At 42.9% G+C, this 19093-nt stretch overlaps 1 protein-coding gene and 1 long non-coding RNA gene across 4 annotated transcripts in view; both read left to right on the forward strand.

Annotated features, from left to right (window-relative positions):
* Positions 1 to 417: 417 nt before the first annotated feature.
* On the forward strand, positions 418 to 9418 carry LOC109371491 (uncharacterized). 2 transcript variants are annotated; one of them, XR_002121891.1, is made up of 3 exons: positions 418 to 672; positions 8787 to 8842; positions 9392 to 9418. It is a non-coding gene; the product is annotated as an uncharacterized LOC109371491 (long non-coding RNA). The 2 variants fall into 2 exon arrangements; XR_002121890.1 differs by lacking the exon at positions 418 to 672 and adding an exon at positions 4246 to 4535 and having other exon boundaries at positions 9392 to 9406.
* Positions 9419 to 17586: 8168 nt separating this feature from the next.
* Positions 17587 to 19093, forward strand: part of XPR1 (xenotropic and polytropic retrovirus receptor 1) — a 159712-nt gene continuing 158205 nt past the window's right edge. For both annotated transcript variants that reach the window (XM_019624046.1, XM_019624047.1), the window contains exon 1: positions 17587 to 17872. In XM_019624046.1, the coding sequence (XP_019479591.1) occupies positions 17804 to 17872 (69 nt within the window). In that variant the 5' untranslated portion in view covers positions 17587 to 17803. The remainder of the gene's footprint in view (positions 17873 to 19093) is intronic.

A 19093-nucleotide genomic window follows, 5' to 3' on the forward strand; every position in this document is an offset into this window, starting at 1 on the left:
GAGGGCGAGAAATGATTTTCTCAGTTGGAACACTCCTGTCAAAGACAAAGTACTGCCTCCTCGGCTCCTTTGCCTCCACCTCTTCCCCACCCCCCTGCTTCTTTCAGCCAAAGCGACATTCCCTTCCCCTCCCCCGCAATCCCCCAACAGCAGCAAATGTGTGGGGGGTGATTTGGCTTGTAGCTCCATACAAAGAGAGAAGTCATACCTTTGCATTGTGCACATGCTATTTTGTTTGTTGTTAATAACTTTTGTTGTTGTGTTGTTGTGAAAAGGTCAAGGTGACATGGCAAGCAGGTGGAAGGGCTCTCTGCCTGGCTCTTTGCAGACATGCTCATTCCTGGCTCAGGATGATGACACACAAGCACAAGAGGTATTGGCTGACACCGTTCATCAGTTGATGAGCCTGCATTCAGCTGCTTCAAGAGGAAGGACATACCAAAGCACAGAGGAGGATGTGCCTGTATTTTAAAATAAACTGCCTTGTGATGCAGAAGGCCTATGAGACATTTCAGATATTGAACCCTAGGTACATGGAAAATTACTCACATGGCTTTATATTTTTTCCCCTCTAATGACTCTAGTGATCCAAAGGGAAATTATTCCGGTTAAATGACTCATCTAAAACACATTTTTCGACTGCATCTTGGGCAAGGAAGAAGCGATTCAGAGGTAACAATTTATTATTTAACATTTTGACAGGTCCACAGAAGTACGAGTCAATTGAAACCAAATAAAGAAATGTGCTATTTTAAACAACTTTTAGATATTCTTGGCAGAGCCTAGGCTAGACTTTTGTTAGAGGAAAGAACAGGTTTGTGATATTTTTTCTTCAGATTTTCAATTAAGATTTGATAATCAAAATAATGTTTTAAGAGAAGAGCCAAGAAATAGCCTTAGAAAATTTTATGAAAATATGATGAAAGGGTTAACAAGGAAGGAAGGAAGGAAGGAAGGAAAAGAGAAAGGGAGAGAGGGTGGGAGGGAGAGAGAAAAGGAGGGAGGGAGGTGAAGGGAAGGGAAGAAAGAAGAAATAAAATGTGCCCTGGAACTAAAAATAGATGCACCTGAAATAGAGACACTGTAATATGTCTATTGCTTCATTCTTATTATTGCATAGATTGTTAGAGGAGATTTCATACATTGTAATATGCTTTTATTTCCCTGTAGTAAAAGTATTTATAGATGAAAATACCATCCTATTAGGACTCTATCATTCAAATGTGCAACAAATCTAACAAGGGATATTTATATTTTCAAAATGTTTTCAAAGATTTGACACATTCCATTATTTAAGAAGCATACACTCTAATCAGCTAGTAGTTAGGGCATGAATTATTACCCCTGTTTTACTGATGAGTCGATGACGACCAAGGCCATATAGCAAAATAATAACAAAGTTGGGATGTACTTCCTGAACATCAAGTCTATTACAACATACTGCCTCTTTAGACCAAAACCTTACCATATTTGTGGACACACACTTACTTTTAGTTTCTTTCTTTTTCCTGGGACTGAGTTAGAGCCTACAGAAGTCCTTGACAAGTTTTATTCGATGTATAAAATTTTCATCTTTCTTTTGAGGGAATGACAAATGAAGATTTTGTTCCCTTGGTAGTGAAAATGGATATTAGGTTGCACTTTGAAGATCCAAATGGGAAGAATTGGCTTGGTTTTGTCTTATTCCCCTTCCCAGTACCCTTTATTTGGAGTGACTTATACTGTGGTTAATTGCAGTAACAATGGAGAAATTATAATAGGTAAGCTATGATAATTGGACATAGACATTCATAAATCCAAAATCACAGTGTAAGTAATAATACTCTGATGTAACAATCTGATTCCTAGCTCTCTTACACTTCCTGTATTATGCAGTTTACTTCTTCACTGGCATATGTGTTTCGTGTTTAAGTCTGGTTTTACCAACACATTGTACGTAAATTGAATGTATTATAAGACTTCTCATTTCTCTTGTAACACTGCAGCTAAAATTGTTTGGTCTTTAGAATCCTCTGAAACTTTCTTCACTGAAAAATATTTTATGCTCCATTTTTGCTGAATAACTCCATTGCCTGCCTTCCATGCTGAATTTATTATGCTCTGTAAATATCTATGTTAATTCATTCCTTCATTTATACATCTATACATCTAGTGCAGCTAACATGTATGGTACTCCCATAATATTTGCCACATTCTATTGGAATTATCTGTTTCTCTTTCTAGATTTGAACTGTCTGAGGACAAAGGCTGTGTGTTTGTAATCTTTTCATTTCAGAAAGCATCTGGTACATAATAGGTGTACAATGAATGTATTTAGATGAATGGCATCTAGTAAACTGCCACATACCTGGCTGGCAATGACTAAATGCTATCTTGTGCTGAAGACACTGATTTCTTTCACTTTCTGTTTTAATCGTTTTTCTTATAAATGAAAGGTTTGAATTATTTGAAAGAATAAGACTCTGCTTTTTGAATGGAGTTTCAAATTGCATTACCATTGCAAGATCCTATTTAGATAAAACAAACAAACAACCTATTTTGGGGGTGGCTGGATAGTGAATGCCCCTGAAACTATTAAACATTGTAGCAATATGCATATTTTTTTCAGTAGGTTGTTATATGCATGTTATAATGGTAAGAAACCTTAGGTGGGGATCAATATATACTATATTTTAAACCTGGTAGAATAAACACAAAATAATGAAAAAAAATCCAATGAATATTTATTTCTATGTTCATTTGAAATTCTGCCTCCGGTTAAACCAAGCAGACTTTTGAAAATCATTGGAACTGTAATAACCTGCCACTAAATGCTTTTGCTTGTTCAATTTTTCATTTGCAAAGGTAATCCACGCTTTAAAACCTGGAAACCTTTGAAATATGCATCAGGCGGGAGGCTGGTGTGAAGATTGCCTTGAGGTCAGGGCTTTCAGTTCCTTGGTTGCTGAGTCTGAGGTTTCTGCCAAAGGCCACGAAGTATCCCCTCATTAACTGGTTCTGGGCGGCAAATATAATTAAGAGCTAGCCATAGACCGGAATGCTGTAAAAGGCTAGGTGTCTCCTGTGGTATGAAACTGGGGCCAAAGACGCTGATCCTGTGACAAGAGTCCTGTGCAATCACTACCCTGTAGTTGGTGGAGGTTTGACTTAACAAAATGGTTTGGAAGAAAGCAGCGTTGTGATGCTGGTGGTTTTGTGACAGAGAGCGCCATCTTTGGTGGGGCTGGCATGGACAGAGCAGTGGCTTGACTCCACATGTTGGCATCTCCTCTGGTTGCCAAGAGCCATTCCCCAAGGACGCTCATGTCAGGCCAGTTAGGTGCATGTTTGTACAGGTGGTGAATCAGCTGTTCTCCCTGGAAGTCATCCCCTTCTCTTTCTAGCTTTCGCGTTGAGGGTCACTCAAAGGTGACAAGAAGTTTACTGCTCCTTGAAGGCTGAGCCTGCTGTTGGTTTGGCTGCCGACACAGGGCCTCAAAGAGAAAATGATTTGAACCTGGCTTGCTGACTGCTGTCTCTAGACTCCCCGGCACCACTCAGTTTAATGAAGAAAAATATATATATACCTGGTAGCATTCGAGTCTAGAAACTGTAATGAAGTGAGGGTGTCCAGATGCATGCTTTTAAAGGGATTAACCCAGTGTTCCAGGAAGCCGTTGGAGGGTAATAAATTATTTACTTTTTCCAAAGGAGAGAGGAATAGGAAATCTTCAACCATGCTCAGAGAGATTAGAATTTTAGATAGACCTTTTGCAAGTAGGGAGGAGGCAGCTGTTTGTGTTACACAGAGCACACCCACAGTAGATTGTTGTTTTCACCTTGGTCATTAGGGCATGCTTCTGATCATGCCAAGGTCCCTGGGCACACCAATTACATTTTGCTGAAGTGTGCTTTAAGAAAATTGGATGATGGTTAAAAGAAAAACCCCAAACCATCTTGGGCTGAGTAGGAAGGATTTGAACGGCTAATATTTGCCTTGGCAAGATTATAGACTGCTGATAACCCCTTCCATCATACAAGTCTCTCCTCTTTTGGCTCACCAAACATACTTGAACCATTTGCCAAAAATCTCTCTTCACACCCTTGACACTAGTCAAACCGGCCTACTTTCCATTTCCTGAAAATATCAAGTAAGTATGTAATAAGCCTCTGCTATGTTCCAGGTACTGTGTCATGTGTTCTGTTTACATAAAAGCTCGTCAAGGTGATTCGGAATTGTCCATTCTTTCATTCAATCAAGAAATACTTAATGAACACCAACTATATGTCAGGCATATGATAAGAATTGAGGGTATGGCTGTGAACAAAGCGTATGTGCTCCCTGTTGTCACAGAGCTTGTAGTCTAACAGAGGAGCTTGATGTTAAATAACAACAGGGAAGGATAGGAAAACATGAGGACATGGAGTAAGGAGATCTGACCCTGAGGAAGGACTGGTTACCCTGAGACATGAAGGAGCCATGAAAATCAGCTGAATTAAGAGGATGAGGACGAATGCCGGGTACTGAAGGAAGAGTCTAGAGGAGTGAGAACAAGGTGAGAGAGCGACGCAGTGCAGTCCACTGCACAGCCAGTGTTCCTGGTTCAAATCCTGGCTTACCACTTACTTTCCTTGCAAGTTTGGGCAAGTCCCTTCACTTCTGTACCTCTATTTCCTTATCTTTAAATGGCAATAGTTAAAGCACTGAGCTGATAGGTTTGCTGTCCTGACTAATGAATTGCTATGTGTCCAGCACAAAGTAAGCGTGAGTTAAATGTTAGTTGTTTTAACAAGAAAGTGAAGGTATTTTGAGTTACTTTCTAGCCTAGAGTATACCTTATAAAAAGTACAGAGAAAGAGATGAGGTTAGAAACACTGATAGAGCTTGGATTATGGGGGGACTGGGGCAGGGGGGAGGTCTTGTAAACATGTGAAGGACTTTTTTCACCTGTAGAGAAATAGGAAGTCGCTGAAGGAATTTGAGCAGGACAGGGACATAATCAAGTTTGTATGAGCCAAGCTGATAGCCCCATGGAGATAAACTAAAGTGTGTGGATTGGCAAAGATATCTAGGAGGTAGAATGAACAACACTTGGTTATGGAGTGAAAGTGTGAATGAGGAAGAGGGGAGAAGGAAGAATGACTAGAAACAAGCCAGGGTACCTCGAATGTCCAAAAATCAGGAGAAGTCCAGGGTAGCTGTGGATATACGTGGTTTGTTAGGTTTAGTGGAGAGAGTTGGAATTTTTTTCCTAAGGGTCCCTCTTTTCTCAGTGCTAGGCATTGAGCTTACCTGCTGGGAGTGAGGTGAGAAAAAGAGGGTGGTGGAGGTTTGTGGAAGCGTGATTTGAAATACAGGTTGTGGAGAATGGGGGAGAGCATTTACTAGGGAAACCCAGGCAGGGTGGAGGACTATGGTGAGGTTGGTGATGTCTAATTTTGCCTGGCACCTGACTGCTTAGATGTGAGGTTTTCTCAGCAGCTCCCAGCAGCTCTCAGATACAGAAGAGATATGAGTTTGCTGAGAGCTCTAAGGTCAGGATAATGAGGTGATAACAATGATTCTACCGAATATTTATAGGTTTACTAGGTGCCAGTGCTGTTTTAAAAGCTTTCCATACATTATCTCACTTAATTAGATACAGGCAAGTCTTAAAGTTGCATGAAATATTCTAGATAGTGGCACATTAACTGACTAAATTCAAGTCAGCAAATAAAAGCTTAGCAGTTTGGCATGTTATTTATATGATTGTTATATAGAAATTGTGTTTCTTTGGCTTCAAAAATCTATGGAGAAACCCAGGGTCAGAAAAGCACAGGAAACAAGCCAAATCGAGGTGTCAGTGGGGCCATGCTGCCTCCTGCCCTGACTCTTCCTGGCTTCTGTGGTAGCCGTCAGTCCTTGGCATTCCTTGGTCTACAGCTGCCTCACTCCAATCTCTGCCTCTGTCATCACTTGACATTCTCCTGGTGTGTCTCTGTCTTCGTATGATGTTTTCCATTTCTTATAAGGACACCCTCTTGTTGGATTAGAGCCCACCCTAAGGACCATATCTTAATGTGGTTGCATCTGTAATGAGGTGACATTCTGACGTACTGGGGGTTAGTACGCCAACATATCTTTCTGGGGGACACAATTGAAGCAGTAACATATTCCTTCCAAGTATCTCTGAAAGCCCTGGGTGGTCATGAACTAGTAGTTTTAGTTTCCGCATGCTTTTCTCCTCTTCTGTTTTGGTTTGTTACAGTAAAGTCTCTCATGTTGCCGCCAAGGTCACTATACTGCTGCAAATGTTTTCAAACCCGCAAAGCACCAGAGGGACAATGCTCACTTGAAGGTGCCAGCATCTCCTTGACGTCACTAGAGCCTGGTATCCTCTCCCATGACGTCTCTGATCCAGCTACAGTTGGTCTGCTGTGTCCATTCTTAGTCCTCACATGGCCCTCATTGTGACCTGAGCGCCCCCCGCACCTGTGCCTCCCCACATAGTTTGCAGACAGATCTATTGTACATTATGCTTTGTTTTTCTCCATTCTTTTGCAGATATTGCTCTCTAAGTTCAGCTCCTCTAGAAGACAATCACAGGGAAAGATGCTGTTTAGGACTTAATCATCCTTCCCAGTGACACTGACCTTGAGCCCGAGGCTCTGAACTAATCTTGTGAATTTCGCCTCTCTTTCCCTCAGTCTGATTGCTGTGCTGGTGCCCCTTGGTACAAATAAAACCTCTGCTCACCCAGACCTGCCTAGAAATATCAACAGGAATACTAGAGTGAATGCAGCTCAAGTCAAGACTATGGCTTCCTATAATATACATTTAAATTAATTTTATATAAAAATTAAATCCACAGCATGATACTTATCACTGTTAACTGTTAGGTTAGGCTGTCTTCTGAATCTGCTGTTTGAGATGTGAAATATCACCTCCGGCCCTACTAAGGCCTTTCTCCATGTACCTCACGTTTAGTTTCTACTCTACTCTTCTTCCCAAGCCTACTAAACCCAGTGAGATGTTTGATTTTATTCCAGTTACTTCCAGCCAATCATAGCCTCTCACTGCAGAAAGCACGACCATGCCCAGTAATATTCAGCCATAGTACGTCTTGCGTCTTGGTTTCTTTTTCTTGTAAGAGTCCCTATCATTAAAGTAATTATAAATGTGTGTACCTAATCCTCACTATGACAGTCTCACTTTCACCGCAGTAAGGAAAGAGATGACTGTAATTCTACCGGGGTGTCTTGTACGTGGATTGTATTTATTTTTAATTTTTTAAAAATTAAATGATAGTTCACATAATATACCTGGGTGTCTTTGATCCTAACCTGCCTTCAGGTGTGATACCTCTCTTCCCACCCAAAATGTCAATCTAAAGTTAGCTAATCAATCAACATTATGGGTTGAGTGTTTCTTCTGTGTTCTGCATTAGCAGAAAACAGACACGAGGAAGTTACCTTTTTGGTAATTATCATTTTAAACTCTTTAAACCCAGGTGATTTAAATCACCCATTTAAGAAGTACTGAGCACCTATGTATCAGGTACTGTGCCAGACACTAGGGGATACAGCAGAAGCAAAATGGACATAATCTCTGCCTTCTTAGAATCTACCATGTGTTAGGGAACCCGAACCTTAACGACCTTGCAAGTAAATATGTATTCACAAACTTTAATAAGAACGGTAAAAGAAATGTATGGAGCACTATGCATAATAAGAAGAACCTAAATTCGATTGGGCGTGGATGGGCGATGATAGTTAAGCTGAAGTTCAAAGGGTAAGAAGTGGGGAGGAGATTATCTCATGCAGGAGAGTAGCATATGGAAAGGCTCTGAGGTTAAAAAGAGCTTGATGCATCAAAGAAGCTGAAAAAAGACGCGTGAAGCTGGAGAACAGTGAATGAGGAGGAAGCTGAGACAAGATGAAGGAGACGGAGGGCCAGGACTAGATCCTACATGGCCATGGTAAGGATTCACATGTGCCATGGGAAGCACTGAATGATGTTAAGCAGGAGAGAGGAGTGATGGGATTTATGTTTTAAAAGATGGCTTGGACTGTTGTGTGGACAATGGAGTAGGGCCAGGAGGGGGCAACCAGCTAGGAAACTACTAGAATATTCCGGTTGAGGTGAGAGCATATAGTGACTGGTGCTATGGAGACAAGAAAAAGTGAACGCATTCAAGACATAATTTGGAGACAGAGTCAGCAAGTTTCCTCCTAAGGGCAGTATAAAAAGAAAGCATGAACCACTATAGACCACTGAATTAGGTAGGTTCTAATCCAAGTCATCTGGAAGTTAGTTACCTGCTTGGCACTGCAGTCGCCACTGAGAATCTGTCCCACTGTGTTGCAGGGGAACTACCGCGGAGCAAGGCCCAAGCCTCCAGTTCACGTGCAGATAGAAAACTCAACTTTCATTTTGGCGTGTGCTTTGCCTAGAACTGTGTTCCACTTCAGGGTTTGCGAAATAAAAGTTGTTGGTTTTTTTGTGTTTTGTTTTTTTTCCTGTCACCAGAAAGCCGCTTACAGAGATACACAGAGAGCAGGAGCAGGAAATGATGAATGTGTTTTTTTCTTAATTAAGTAGACAGTCTCTTGCTTGTTGTCTCCTCCCTCATTCTTTGCTTCTGTCTTGATCCTCACTCACAAGAGCCCATAAGAGTTATCTTTACATGACATGTGTCCAATCTTCACTCCTTACACACTCCCAGGCACACAGACATACTCAACTTGCTACAGACACGCCCTTCTCCCTATCTCCCCACATCTAACTGATTCTTCTCTTTGCCCTATTTTCCCCTCCTTCTACCCAGATCCTGGCTCTCAGAAGACAGCTGGAAAGACAAGAGATGGAATGCACTGTAAACTGGTAGGAAGGACATGCTGGGCTTCCCTAACTGGTTTTTCTTAATATCAATCTGTCACGCAAAGAAGAGGAACTCCTTCCCTCAGACTCAAGACAAAACATCTCTTTGTTCTAGTGGCCGAGTCAGAGGTTTTGGGTAGCTTGTTGGTGGTGTCATATGAAGTGAGGGGGTCTTGCCGCTGTACCCTGATGTCAGGAACACTTAAGAATTCTAAGAGAGGGCTGCATTTCTGTTCCAACCTGTCACTTTCTGTAACTACTCAACTATATTAACTTAAAATGACAGATCTAATAGGCCCAAATGTTGACAGTGGTTCCTCCTGGGTGATGACATGGATCTATATTTTCCTGCTTCTTTACACTTTTCTGTGCTTTCTAAATTAGCATGTGTTCATTTGATAATTAAGAAAAAAACCCTAAAATTAAAATCAAACCTCCCTGAGGTTGGGATTTTTTTTTTTTTAAGATTTTTATTGGGAATTGGGGGATGGGAACAGCACTGGGGAACTGGGGGAAGGGGAACAGACAAGTTGCTGTCTTTTTGTTTTTCAGTCTCGTTGTGGAGGACGTTGCTTCACTGGCCCAAGTTGGCACCCTCATTGCGCTCTTCCCGGGTGAGGCAGATCAGACGCCATTCTGGACGGCAGCTCTCAGCGGCTTGAGGGCCGCTCACACTGGCTGCTGGCTACACACAGTAGCCCATGGCAACCCACTGCCACAGGGACTGCAGCCTATGCCATCACCTGCAACTCACGGCAACCAGCTCCAGGTTGAGCTGTTGTTCAGCATCTTAGCTGTAGAGGGCAGTGTCACTGGCCCTCATATGTGGGATCCGAACCGGGGCCCTCTGGCATCCCAAGCCAGCTCTTAACCAACATGCCACTCAGCCAGCCCGGTTGGGAATTTTTTGATTGGATGTACTTGCAACTAAACAGAATACCAAAAGGTTTATGTATGCCAGTAGGACTTTTGACACATTTAATAATCAGACCCCTATTCCCTGAAGGCTTCAGATTTCTCACTTTCCTGGATTGTCTGTCTTACCCCTTGCACACAGGTCTCTCATTCTAGTTTTAGTTTCCATCCATCCCAAGTGTTGGGGGAGTGTCCAGATTCTGATAACATGTTTTCATAACAAGAATGGATCTGCATGGATTCAAAAATTATCATGCTTATTGCTTCTGGGGTGGGGGAAGCATATATTAAAGGATCTACTATATTGCTACGTGGAGTCTACTGTGTTAAGTGCTGTTAAGAGTGAATAAGATAGAAATGGTTCTTGTCCCTAAGGACCTAGCTGCATTTGGGAAAGGGGGTTTCTCCAACTTTAAAGACATAAGGGTTGGCAGAAAACAGCTATTCTTCTTTGATCAAAACATCTGTGAGACTCATAAAAGACAAAGCCATGTCACAGTGAGCTACATAATGGCCTACAGCAATTTTTATAACTTGAATAAAAAGAAAAAAAACCCACCTCTTTTTAAAGCAGAACGAATAACCTAAACCACTATTCCACGATCATTTTGATTCAATAAAACAAGCATGTCATACTTTTTCATTGTGTGCAGTGTTTTGTTTGTTTTGCTTTTTGGTCAGGATTGAGGTACCGATACAGAAAACCACTCTGGCAATTTTAAGCAGGAAAGGCCGAATACAGAGAATTGGGTGCTTACAAAGTCATTGGACGAGCTAGAGGAGTAGGCTATTCCCTGAGAAATCAGGAAGGCCCTAGAGGAACTCCTGGCTCCAAGGGGATGTGTTTATGCCTCCTCCAGTTTGGTCACAATACCACTTTCATGTGCTGCATCCTGAGGCCTAACTTGTAAAATTCACCACCTCCCACACAGTAACATGTAATGCTAGAGCAAAAGGAAAGGGTAAGCAAAGCAAAGGGCGTTTGTTACTCTATGAATCACAAAGTGAGGAAGAAAATGGGGTAGTTAATACAGACCTTGTTTCTGCATCTGGTCCCAAGCCCATAGTTGGTATTTATAACTTTCTTCCACTCCTATCTCATATTCCTTTTAGTACCTTCAGCCAGCACCTCGGCTAATTGTGCTATTTTATCTGATGGGGATAACACAAGCCTTCATTCTAAGGGGTCTGAACTCTTGGTGATCCTGCCTGTATTAGGTTGGTATGTCTTCAATTAACTTTTACCACTGGAGGTGCCCTGGAGGTTCCTCTGGGTTTTAGACCCGCTCATACCCATCATTTCATTTGTAGTAGAAACTCTGTTTCCCCTTGAAAATCAGGACCAATCACTCCAGCCATAAGGAACCCCCTCTTCCTTACTGATTTAATATCAAAAAGAACCCACCTTGGCCAGATGGCTGTCTCAACCTCCCCTTTAATGGAATCATGGAGTCTTTAGTTGGGAGGAAACTTTCTTTGAGTTTTAAGCCTTCTAAGCCAGCAGAGAGACAAGCATCATGAAAACAGACATAAAAAAACTATGTGATTTGGTTTTTATAGTTAATAATAATTCTACTCCTTTCTAGACTCATGTAGTCTGACTGGGAGAAGCAGCACCATATATTGGATACTGGTTAGAGCATTATTATAGTCTATAATACAGCACTCCAACTACTCAGAGTATTGTCTCCTGACTATTACCATAACTGAGTCTTCAGGAAGTTATAATATCATTCTGTAAAAGCATGTGCTTGTAGGTGATGGGATACATGGTGAGATCAGTGAAATCTACAGACATCTTCCCTTTGTCTCACTTCTTTGGTAGAAGCAATATTGAATGGGACACTGTGATGGTAAATAAAGACATTCGCAGACAGCATTGCTGGCAGAAACATAGCTGGCAGAAAAGGCAAATCCATATCTGGAATAACTATGTAGTCCGGTGAAGATAAGTTACTGCTTCTCTCCCCGACTCTCAGGATAAAAAGAGATCAATATAATCAACCTGCCACCAGACATCTGGCTGGTCTACCCCACCCCAAACATGGTATTACATTAGGGACTCAGCATTGGTCCCTGATGGCAGATCGGCCTTGGTAAGGGAAAGACAATATTTTTGAGCCCCTGCATATCCTCCATCCCTTGCTACTATGACCATTTGATCTATGAGCCCCTTGACCAAGCCTGGGGTGGTTGGGGGGGGGGTAGAGGCTGACTGACATTCATAGAAAATCATTATGTATATGATTACTGAGCACCTCCTCAGCAACAGCTATAGACAAAATTCTTAACCTCTGTGACCTATCCAGGGTTCCTGGCTACACACAGGAAATTATGACTCAGATTAACTTAAATAGATTTTACTGGATGGCTTTGGGTTGCTCACAGTATCAGCATGAAGGCAGGTAAAACAGAGAAAAAGCCAGAAGACAAGAAAAGCTCACAACCAAGAAGAGAGCAGAGGTCATATCAGAGAAACAATCCGGTTAGGACCCTGCCTTTGGGAATCCAACTTTGGATGCCCTCTGACATGTTCACTGCTAGACTCTTAAATCTGCTGTAGCCTCTGGGAATGTGCTCTATCTATGGCTGAGTCTTTGAGGACTTCCATATGAGGCAAGATCCGTGGTAGGAGCATCTGATTGGCCAAATCTGGGCCACATGCTTCCTGTCAAAGAACTGATATAGGGATATCTGCCCACTTTAGGCCTAGTGGGAGCTGGGGTTTTGCCTCCCAACGAGACCTAAGGGATGGGGGAATCTCACCATCTTGGAAGGCAGATCTCAACCCTGGCAAATGCCCACCCTACCCTCTAAGCCTCAGTTTTCTCATCTGTACAATGAAGATGATAATATCTAGTGTTTTATCCTAATGCCCTTTTTATCCTTATTCATTGTTATGAAGATTAAATTAAATAATGCATGTGAAATGCAAGAAATTTTAGTTATTATTTTGTTTCCATTAATACTTCAATGTCTTTATCTCTTTTGTCCTGAGGCAGTTTCTAACTTTGGAGCAATCCAACTAACCTTTCCCTCATCTCCTCCTCGTAGACTGCTGAGTACTGCTTAAAAGAATTGATAAAATCATTCCTGTTGATTCCATTACAAGTGAATAGTTTCCAAACTTAAGATGCTACTCGCATACCTTGTGCCCAGTTCTGCTCCCATTTTCCCAAGAAAACGAATGAGCTTGTCTCCTACAGAGAGGGAGTTTCCCTAATTCCCTAAATTCCTAAATTCCCTAACTCATAAACTCCCTCCCCTCTATCTACAAACTCATGTATGTCTGCCTCAATCATTACTATTACCCCACCCCCAAGTCTCAAGAGATGTCAAGTATCTCCTCAAATGATGTTGAAGGCTAATCCCTCCCTTTGTCTGCACTCTTCTGCCTTTCTTGGACTCTTGCTTGAGTTTCCATCCCCTTGATTTTCTGATTCTCCTAATCCAGTGTTTTCTTCCCTGTGGTTTGCAGCATCAAATACTGCAATGGTACTCCTGGGATATCACTGGTTTGGGGGTGACTGAAATACTTAACACTTATTGTTTCTGTAGAATTGATAAATGCACTTTGTAAAAATTGAAAGCACCGCAGAAAAATACAAGGTGTGAAAATCACTTGAAATCTCTAACCCAGAAAGAACCATTCTGAAATCCTTCTTACTCAGCTTCAGTGGGAGGTGTAGCTTAAGATTTGAGCCCTCTGCAGGTCAGTTCCTCACCCTTCAGCATGATCACCAGTCTCATTTGCTCAAGCAACAGAGCAATATTTACATTTCTCACACATAATTCTAAGTTTTAGAACAGTTACTTTGTGGTAAGTATAACTGTTCCCAAACTTAAAATTATATGTGATAAATATAAAGTGTTCAGACTCAGCACTTATGAATTTCTAGATAAATAGCTGAGTATATTATTAAATTCTCACTGCTGGTGATCCTACAACATGTACACAGAATAAATATAATTTAGGATACACAAAAACAAAATGCTGCTTACTGCTCAGCCTTCTGCAGCCTTTCATGCTGTCTAAGTCAGTTTCGCTGAGGTTACTAATGACACTAATTGCTAAACCCATGGCCTAGAAGTCACCCTACTCAACATCTCTGTAGAATCTGACTTTTTTTTTTTATCACTTTATGAAAATGTCACCATTGTATGACTTCCTTGACACCATTTTCTCTTGTCTCACGCCCACTCCGGCCATGCTCTGGCCTCCCTCCTTGCCTTGGCTTTCTATCAGGCTCACACCAAGATGTTCCCTTGGGCCCTTTTCCATTTCAGTGTCTGCTCTCTTTCTGGGCAGACCTGCCATACTTAATTATCACCTAAATGTGAATAGCTCCTCAGTCTTCAGCCCTACCATCTCTTTCCAGATCTCTAGATCTGTATCTTCCATTGGAGTGCTGCATGTCTCATCGATATCTAACTATTTAACACATCTTGCCCTCCAAACCTGCCCTCCACTTCCATTTCTTATTTCAGTTCATAGTAGCAGCATCTACCCAGTCACTAGAGTTACAGTCACATGTCACACCCCCTTCTGTCCATCACTACGACTGGCATGGATTGTTGCATCAACAATCAGCATAACGTAGTGGTCAAAACCAAGGACTCTGGAGCTGGATTGTCAGTGTTCAAACCCAGTTTTACCACTTACTAGGTGGGTGACCTTGAGCAAGATTCTTAACTGCTCTGTCTCAGTCTACTCATCTCTAAAATGAGGATAATGAGAGTAGCTACCTCCTGGGGTCCTTGTGAGGATTAAATAAGTTTATATTTATAAAGCACTTAGAACAGTGTCTGGCACAGGGTAAGCTCTGCCTAGGTGCTTGCTAATAAATTGCTCTCTGGTATGCTTCCACTCTACGCCATGCTTCACCCTGATAATGGAAGTTTTTAAGGGACTGCCAATTTTTGAGTGGTCAATCAGAGGTCAGTCATTATGCTAAGTGCTTTATATGCAGAATCTCATTGAATCCTCATAACAACCTGTTAGGGAGAAGTTAGTATTCCCATTTGAGAGATGAAACAACTGAGGCATTCAGCGCTAATGTACTTTGCCCCAGGTCACACAGATTATAAATGCCAGAGTTTGGATTTTAATTCAGGTCTGTCTATTCCCTGAGCCAGCGTCCACAACCAGGAAGCTACACTATACTGCTTTTCCAAGCCTGAGCTAGTCACTTACTGCTTAAACTTCAAAGACCCGGCACTGCCTGTGCTGTCATTGTCTATGCCTTCACAGTCTAGTTGCAACTTAACTGTATTTCCTGCAACTTCCCTCCAGGTGGACTGCCCTTTCCTTCTTCCTTCCCTCTCCCCTTCTTTCCTTCCTTCTTTCTTTCCTTTGTTCCTTCAACATTTATTGAATGTTTGAATGCCAGGCACCATGCTAAGCTGAAGAAAACAAGAGAAATAAGCAATTTGTCTTCAAGGAGCTCATAGTCTGACACAGATTATTACTGACAATACAGTGATGGGAGTGCACCAAGGGGAATGTGGGGGCCGGACTAGGGAAGGGAGAGGAAGGAGGGTAGAGGGAGAGTTTCTTTGAGGAGGGGACATTGTGCTGCCTTAAGGGATATTCTGGTCAGACAACTTCTTGCCATTCTTTAACAATCCTGACTTCTTGCTTTTTGCTTTTGAGATTATTGGGGTGTCTTTATCCTTGTCAGATTGTTGTTTAAGGCTGTATTTCAAAATCACCTTCTCTAAGACAACATCCTTATCTTCCCACTCAGTTGGATGTTTGTTTCCTTGTACATGCTTCAATTATAGGACATATCACACTGCAATCTAGCTATTGCTCTATTTGCCTGTCTTTCTGACTGAATTGTGTTGTCTTCCAAGGAGAAGGCAGTCTTATTTAGTCTTGAACTGTCTTTCATTCCCAAAGTGGCATAACTGGTATATCATAGTGCCCAATAAAGTTTTATTAAACAAAGAGTTATTTGCCTGTTTGAAAAAGAGCGTGTAAGGCCGGGGACCTTTCTGATTCAGAGTAAAACTATTCAGATTATTATTCATAGTACCTAGTCCAGTGCTCTACAGAAAGTAGGTGTTCAATAAATACTAAGTATTTGATGGCTGTGTCAGTGAAATATCTGAAGTAATAGTAGGAATAAGGAAACTTATTATTAAATCTACTTCTGTACCTAAATTAGAATTTCCATGTCCAACTGAGTGTCAGGGCTCTGGATCAGGCATGAGAAAAATTAAGAATTATTGGTTATAGAGCTAGTCTTGAGGATTTCCTTTCTTCTCTGGATTGGACCATGGTTCCAGGATCTTGTGCACAGCTAAGACACCAAGATATGGGGCTGTTGGAGCAGGATGCTACAGTTTACAGGAATTGCTGCTAAGAGTCTACCATTCTAGTCCATATCTTGCTAAAAGGCTAAGCAATCTCTTTTGCAGCTGCTCCTGGGTCTGTCTTCTTAGACACACCAAGCAGCCATTTCCTCTCTGTGGTTGTGCCTTCATCCTGGGAGCATAAACCTCTCTTTTGCCTATCTCTTCCTCCTGGCAACATTTACCTGCAGTAGAGGGGAATTGTCATGGTGGGCAGAGGGTGTGGTGCTGAGGTGAGAGGAATCCTCACTTCTCCTCCTTTTCCTCTACCACTTCCTCTTCCTCCTCCTGCTCCTCCTCCTCTGCCTTGTTTTTTTTGACCCCGTTTACCCTTTCACCAGAGGTTGAGGCTTTTGTATAACAAAAGTCAGAAAGACTCCTAGCCTATGCCTATTTTCCATCATGCCTCATCCCTCTCCAGAGAAAATGATTGCAGAACGTCTAATGGCACGAATTAAGAGGTTGGGAAAGGGAAAAATCCGTGGAGGGAAAAAAAGCCAACATCAGAGATTGATCTCAGAATACTGTCCCAGTCATACTAGTCCTGTAGTTTCTTTGGGTCTCATCAAAATTGTAAGAATTAAAAAACAAAGTACCTATAAGAGATTTAGAATAGTGTTCAGTACATGGACAGTGAGCGCTTACTAAATGCTATTATTACTACTTAGGGCTCCTCCATTCGGGGAAGGACCTGGGTTTCTGTCCCAAGTCATGTCTTCCAGGACAATCACTCTCACAAAGTAGTGCCAAGCTGTGTGAGTGATCTATTCCCCATGGTCCTGGAAGACAGTTCAACCTCGATTCTGGACCCATTTCTGTTCTCCCTGGGTTGCTGTGGTGCCTCTAGGAGATTCTCTTTCTTCCCAACACTAGTTTCCCTCTCAACCCTACCTCAAATCCTCAGAAAGCTCACTCCCAAGTTCAGTTGGTACCCCCCAGGCCTGGTTTGAATCCAGGCGTTGTTACTGACCTTTCCGGTAGACCTAGGACTGGATAATTATATTGAAATTCAGAAGCAGCACGCAATGTTTGGCACTGATGTGTTTAATGAAATACAACAAGCATTTATTGAGCACCTAGAGCGTGTGAAATCTGGTTCCTTTAAATACATTTGGCTCTTAACTATTTAGTCTGTTTTAGTTATACATTTTGGATTAATTCTGATCCATCCTTATGTGTTTTATGAAGAATGAATATGAAAAGGAAAAATATTTGCACAGTTCTTTCAAAATATAAATGTCTTGTGTGGATTATTGTTGCTACAGTGTTAATATTAACTGCAATAACAACATTGCAGCTTCCCAGGCAGCTGAAGGCCAAAATGAGCCAGACCGCAGAGGTCAGGGGAGGTGCCTCCAGCACGTCCGGCCCAGGAGGGGCGGAACCTTAAGGAATGCGCCCAAATCCCGCCCTTTTACTCCGCCCCTTTCGTCGGCGCGGCGTAGGCGGTTACCATGGCGATGACGTATAGTGGGCGGGGCGGGGCGGGGCTATGGCGAGGAGGAGGAAGATGGCGGGAGGGCGGCTCTGAGGAGACCTCGGCGGCGGCGGAGGAGGAGAGAAGCGCAGCGCCGCGCCGCGCCGCGCCGGGGCCCATGTGGGGAGGAGTCGGATTCGCTGTTGCCGCCGCCGCCGTCGCTGCCGCCTCCCGTAACTGCTGGACACGAGTGGAAGTGAGGGGGAAACGTCAGGATGAAGTTCGCTGAGCACCTCTCCGCGCACATCACTCCCGAGTGGAGGAAGCAGTACATCCAGTATGAGGTACCGGCGGCGGCCGGGGTGTGGGAGGACTCGGAGGGGCCACCGTCTCGCCAGTCCCGACCTCCACGGCCGCCTTCCGCTCTTGCTGCCGCCCCGCGTCCGGGCGGACTTTGCCTGGGTGTCGCGGGGAGCCACTGCGGCATCCCCGTCGCGCCGGCCCCCTCCGGGCCCCGCTGACCTTCCCCTCCCCCGCGGCCCCGCTGCCGCCGGGGTAACGGATATGAAGGCGGCGGGCCGGGAGGGCACAGCCTGGCCAGGGCTTGGCAATGGTGGTGGGAGGGCGAGCCGCAGGTGGGGAGCCCAGGGTCGCTGCGGTTCCGCTCGAATCATCCCCCGATCCCCACTCACCCTGACCTCTGGTCCCCACCCTTGGCGAGCGACCCCTGGGCAAGGTTAGCTCGTGTTTCCTTTTGCTCACCTCTCGTAAGGAACCCTTCTCTTCCGAGAGAAGACCCTCCAGCGATTTCCTTCCTTTCCACAGAGCCCTTCAGCTTTTCTCCACTTGCCCACTGTTGACAAAGGCTTTGGAACAAGGTTGAAACTTGGTTTAAATATATATCGCATAGATAGTGGTCATTGTATGCAAATGTATGGTAATCAACTATTTTGTTTGAATAAGAAGACGGCGACTCTTTTTTTTTTTTTTAACTGATTGCATGAAGTCTACAAAGTAATCACATCTTTGGTTTTGGCTCCTCTGTTGTTTTGGAATGGAGTGAAGGGGGAAGAGGAAGGAGGAAAGAGAAGTATTAAAATTGTCAGGTTATTTTCCCTACAATTTTTAACTAGGGGGGAAAGTCCTGTATTATAAACAATGTTACTTTTAAAACGTACCTGTGTATTACAGAGATCTTGCGCCCCCCCGCCCCCCCCAATTTCTGTGATAACAGCTCCTGGAGGGTTTTTAATAGTTATAAGGAATAGAACCGTAGCACAGGGAAAAGTAAAGATAATGAACCCACGTACAGATTCAGAAGGCAAGATACCTGAAGGGCTTGAAGCATTGCAATAGGTTATTCTCAGTAGCTGGCAAATTCAGTGCCTGGATAGAGAAGGAAAGACTTATCTGTAAGCTCCAGGAATTCACATCTATGTTACGTGCAAGAACAAAGAGTATAAAATCCATATGAACACACATAATGCTAGGTAGATTTTTATGAATTAAAATATGTTAGTTCTCTATTTAATTTCTGTTTAAGTTCAGTGATAGGATGCTTAGGC

The sequence above is a fragment of the Hipposideros armiger genome, unplaced genomic scaffold (genome assembly GCF_001890085.2).
Source record: "Hipposideros armiger isolate ML-2016 unplaced genomic scaffold, ASM189008v1 scaffold_573, whole genome shotgun sequence".
NCBI classification, from domain to species: Eukaryota; Metazoa; Chordata; class Mammalia; order Chiroptera; family Hipposideridae; genus Hipposideros; species Hipposideros armiger.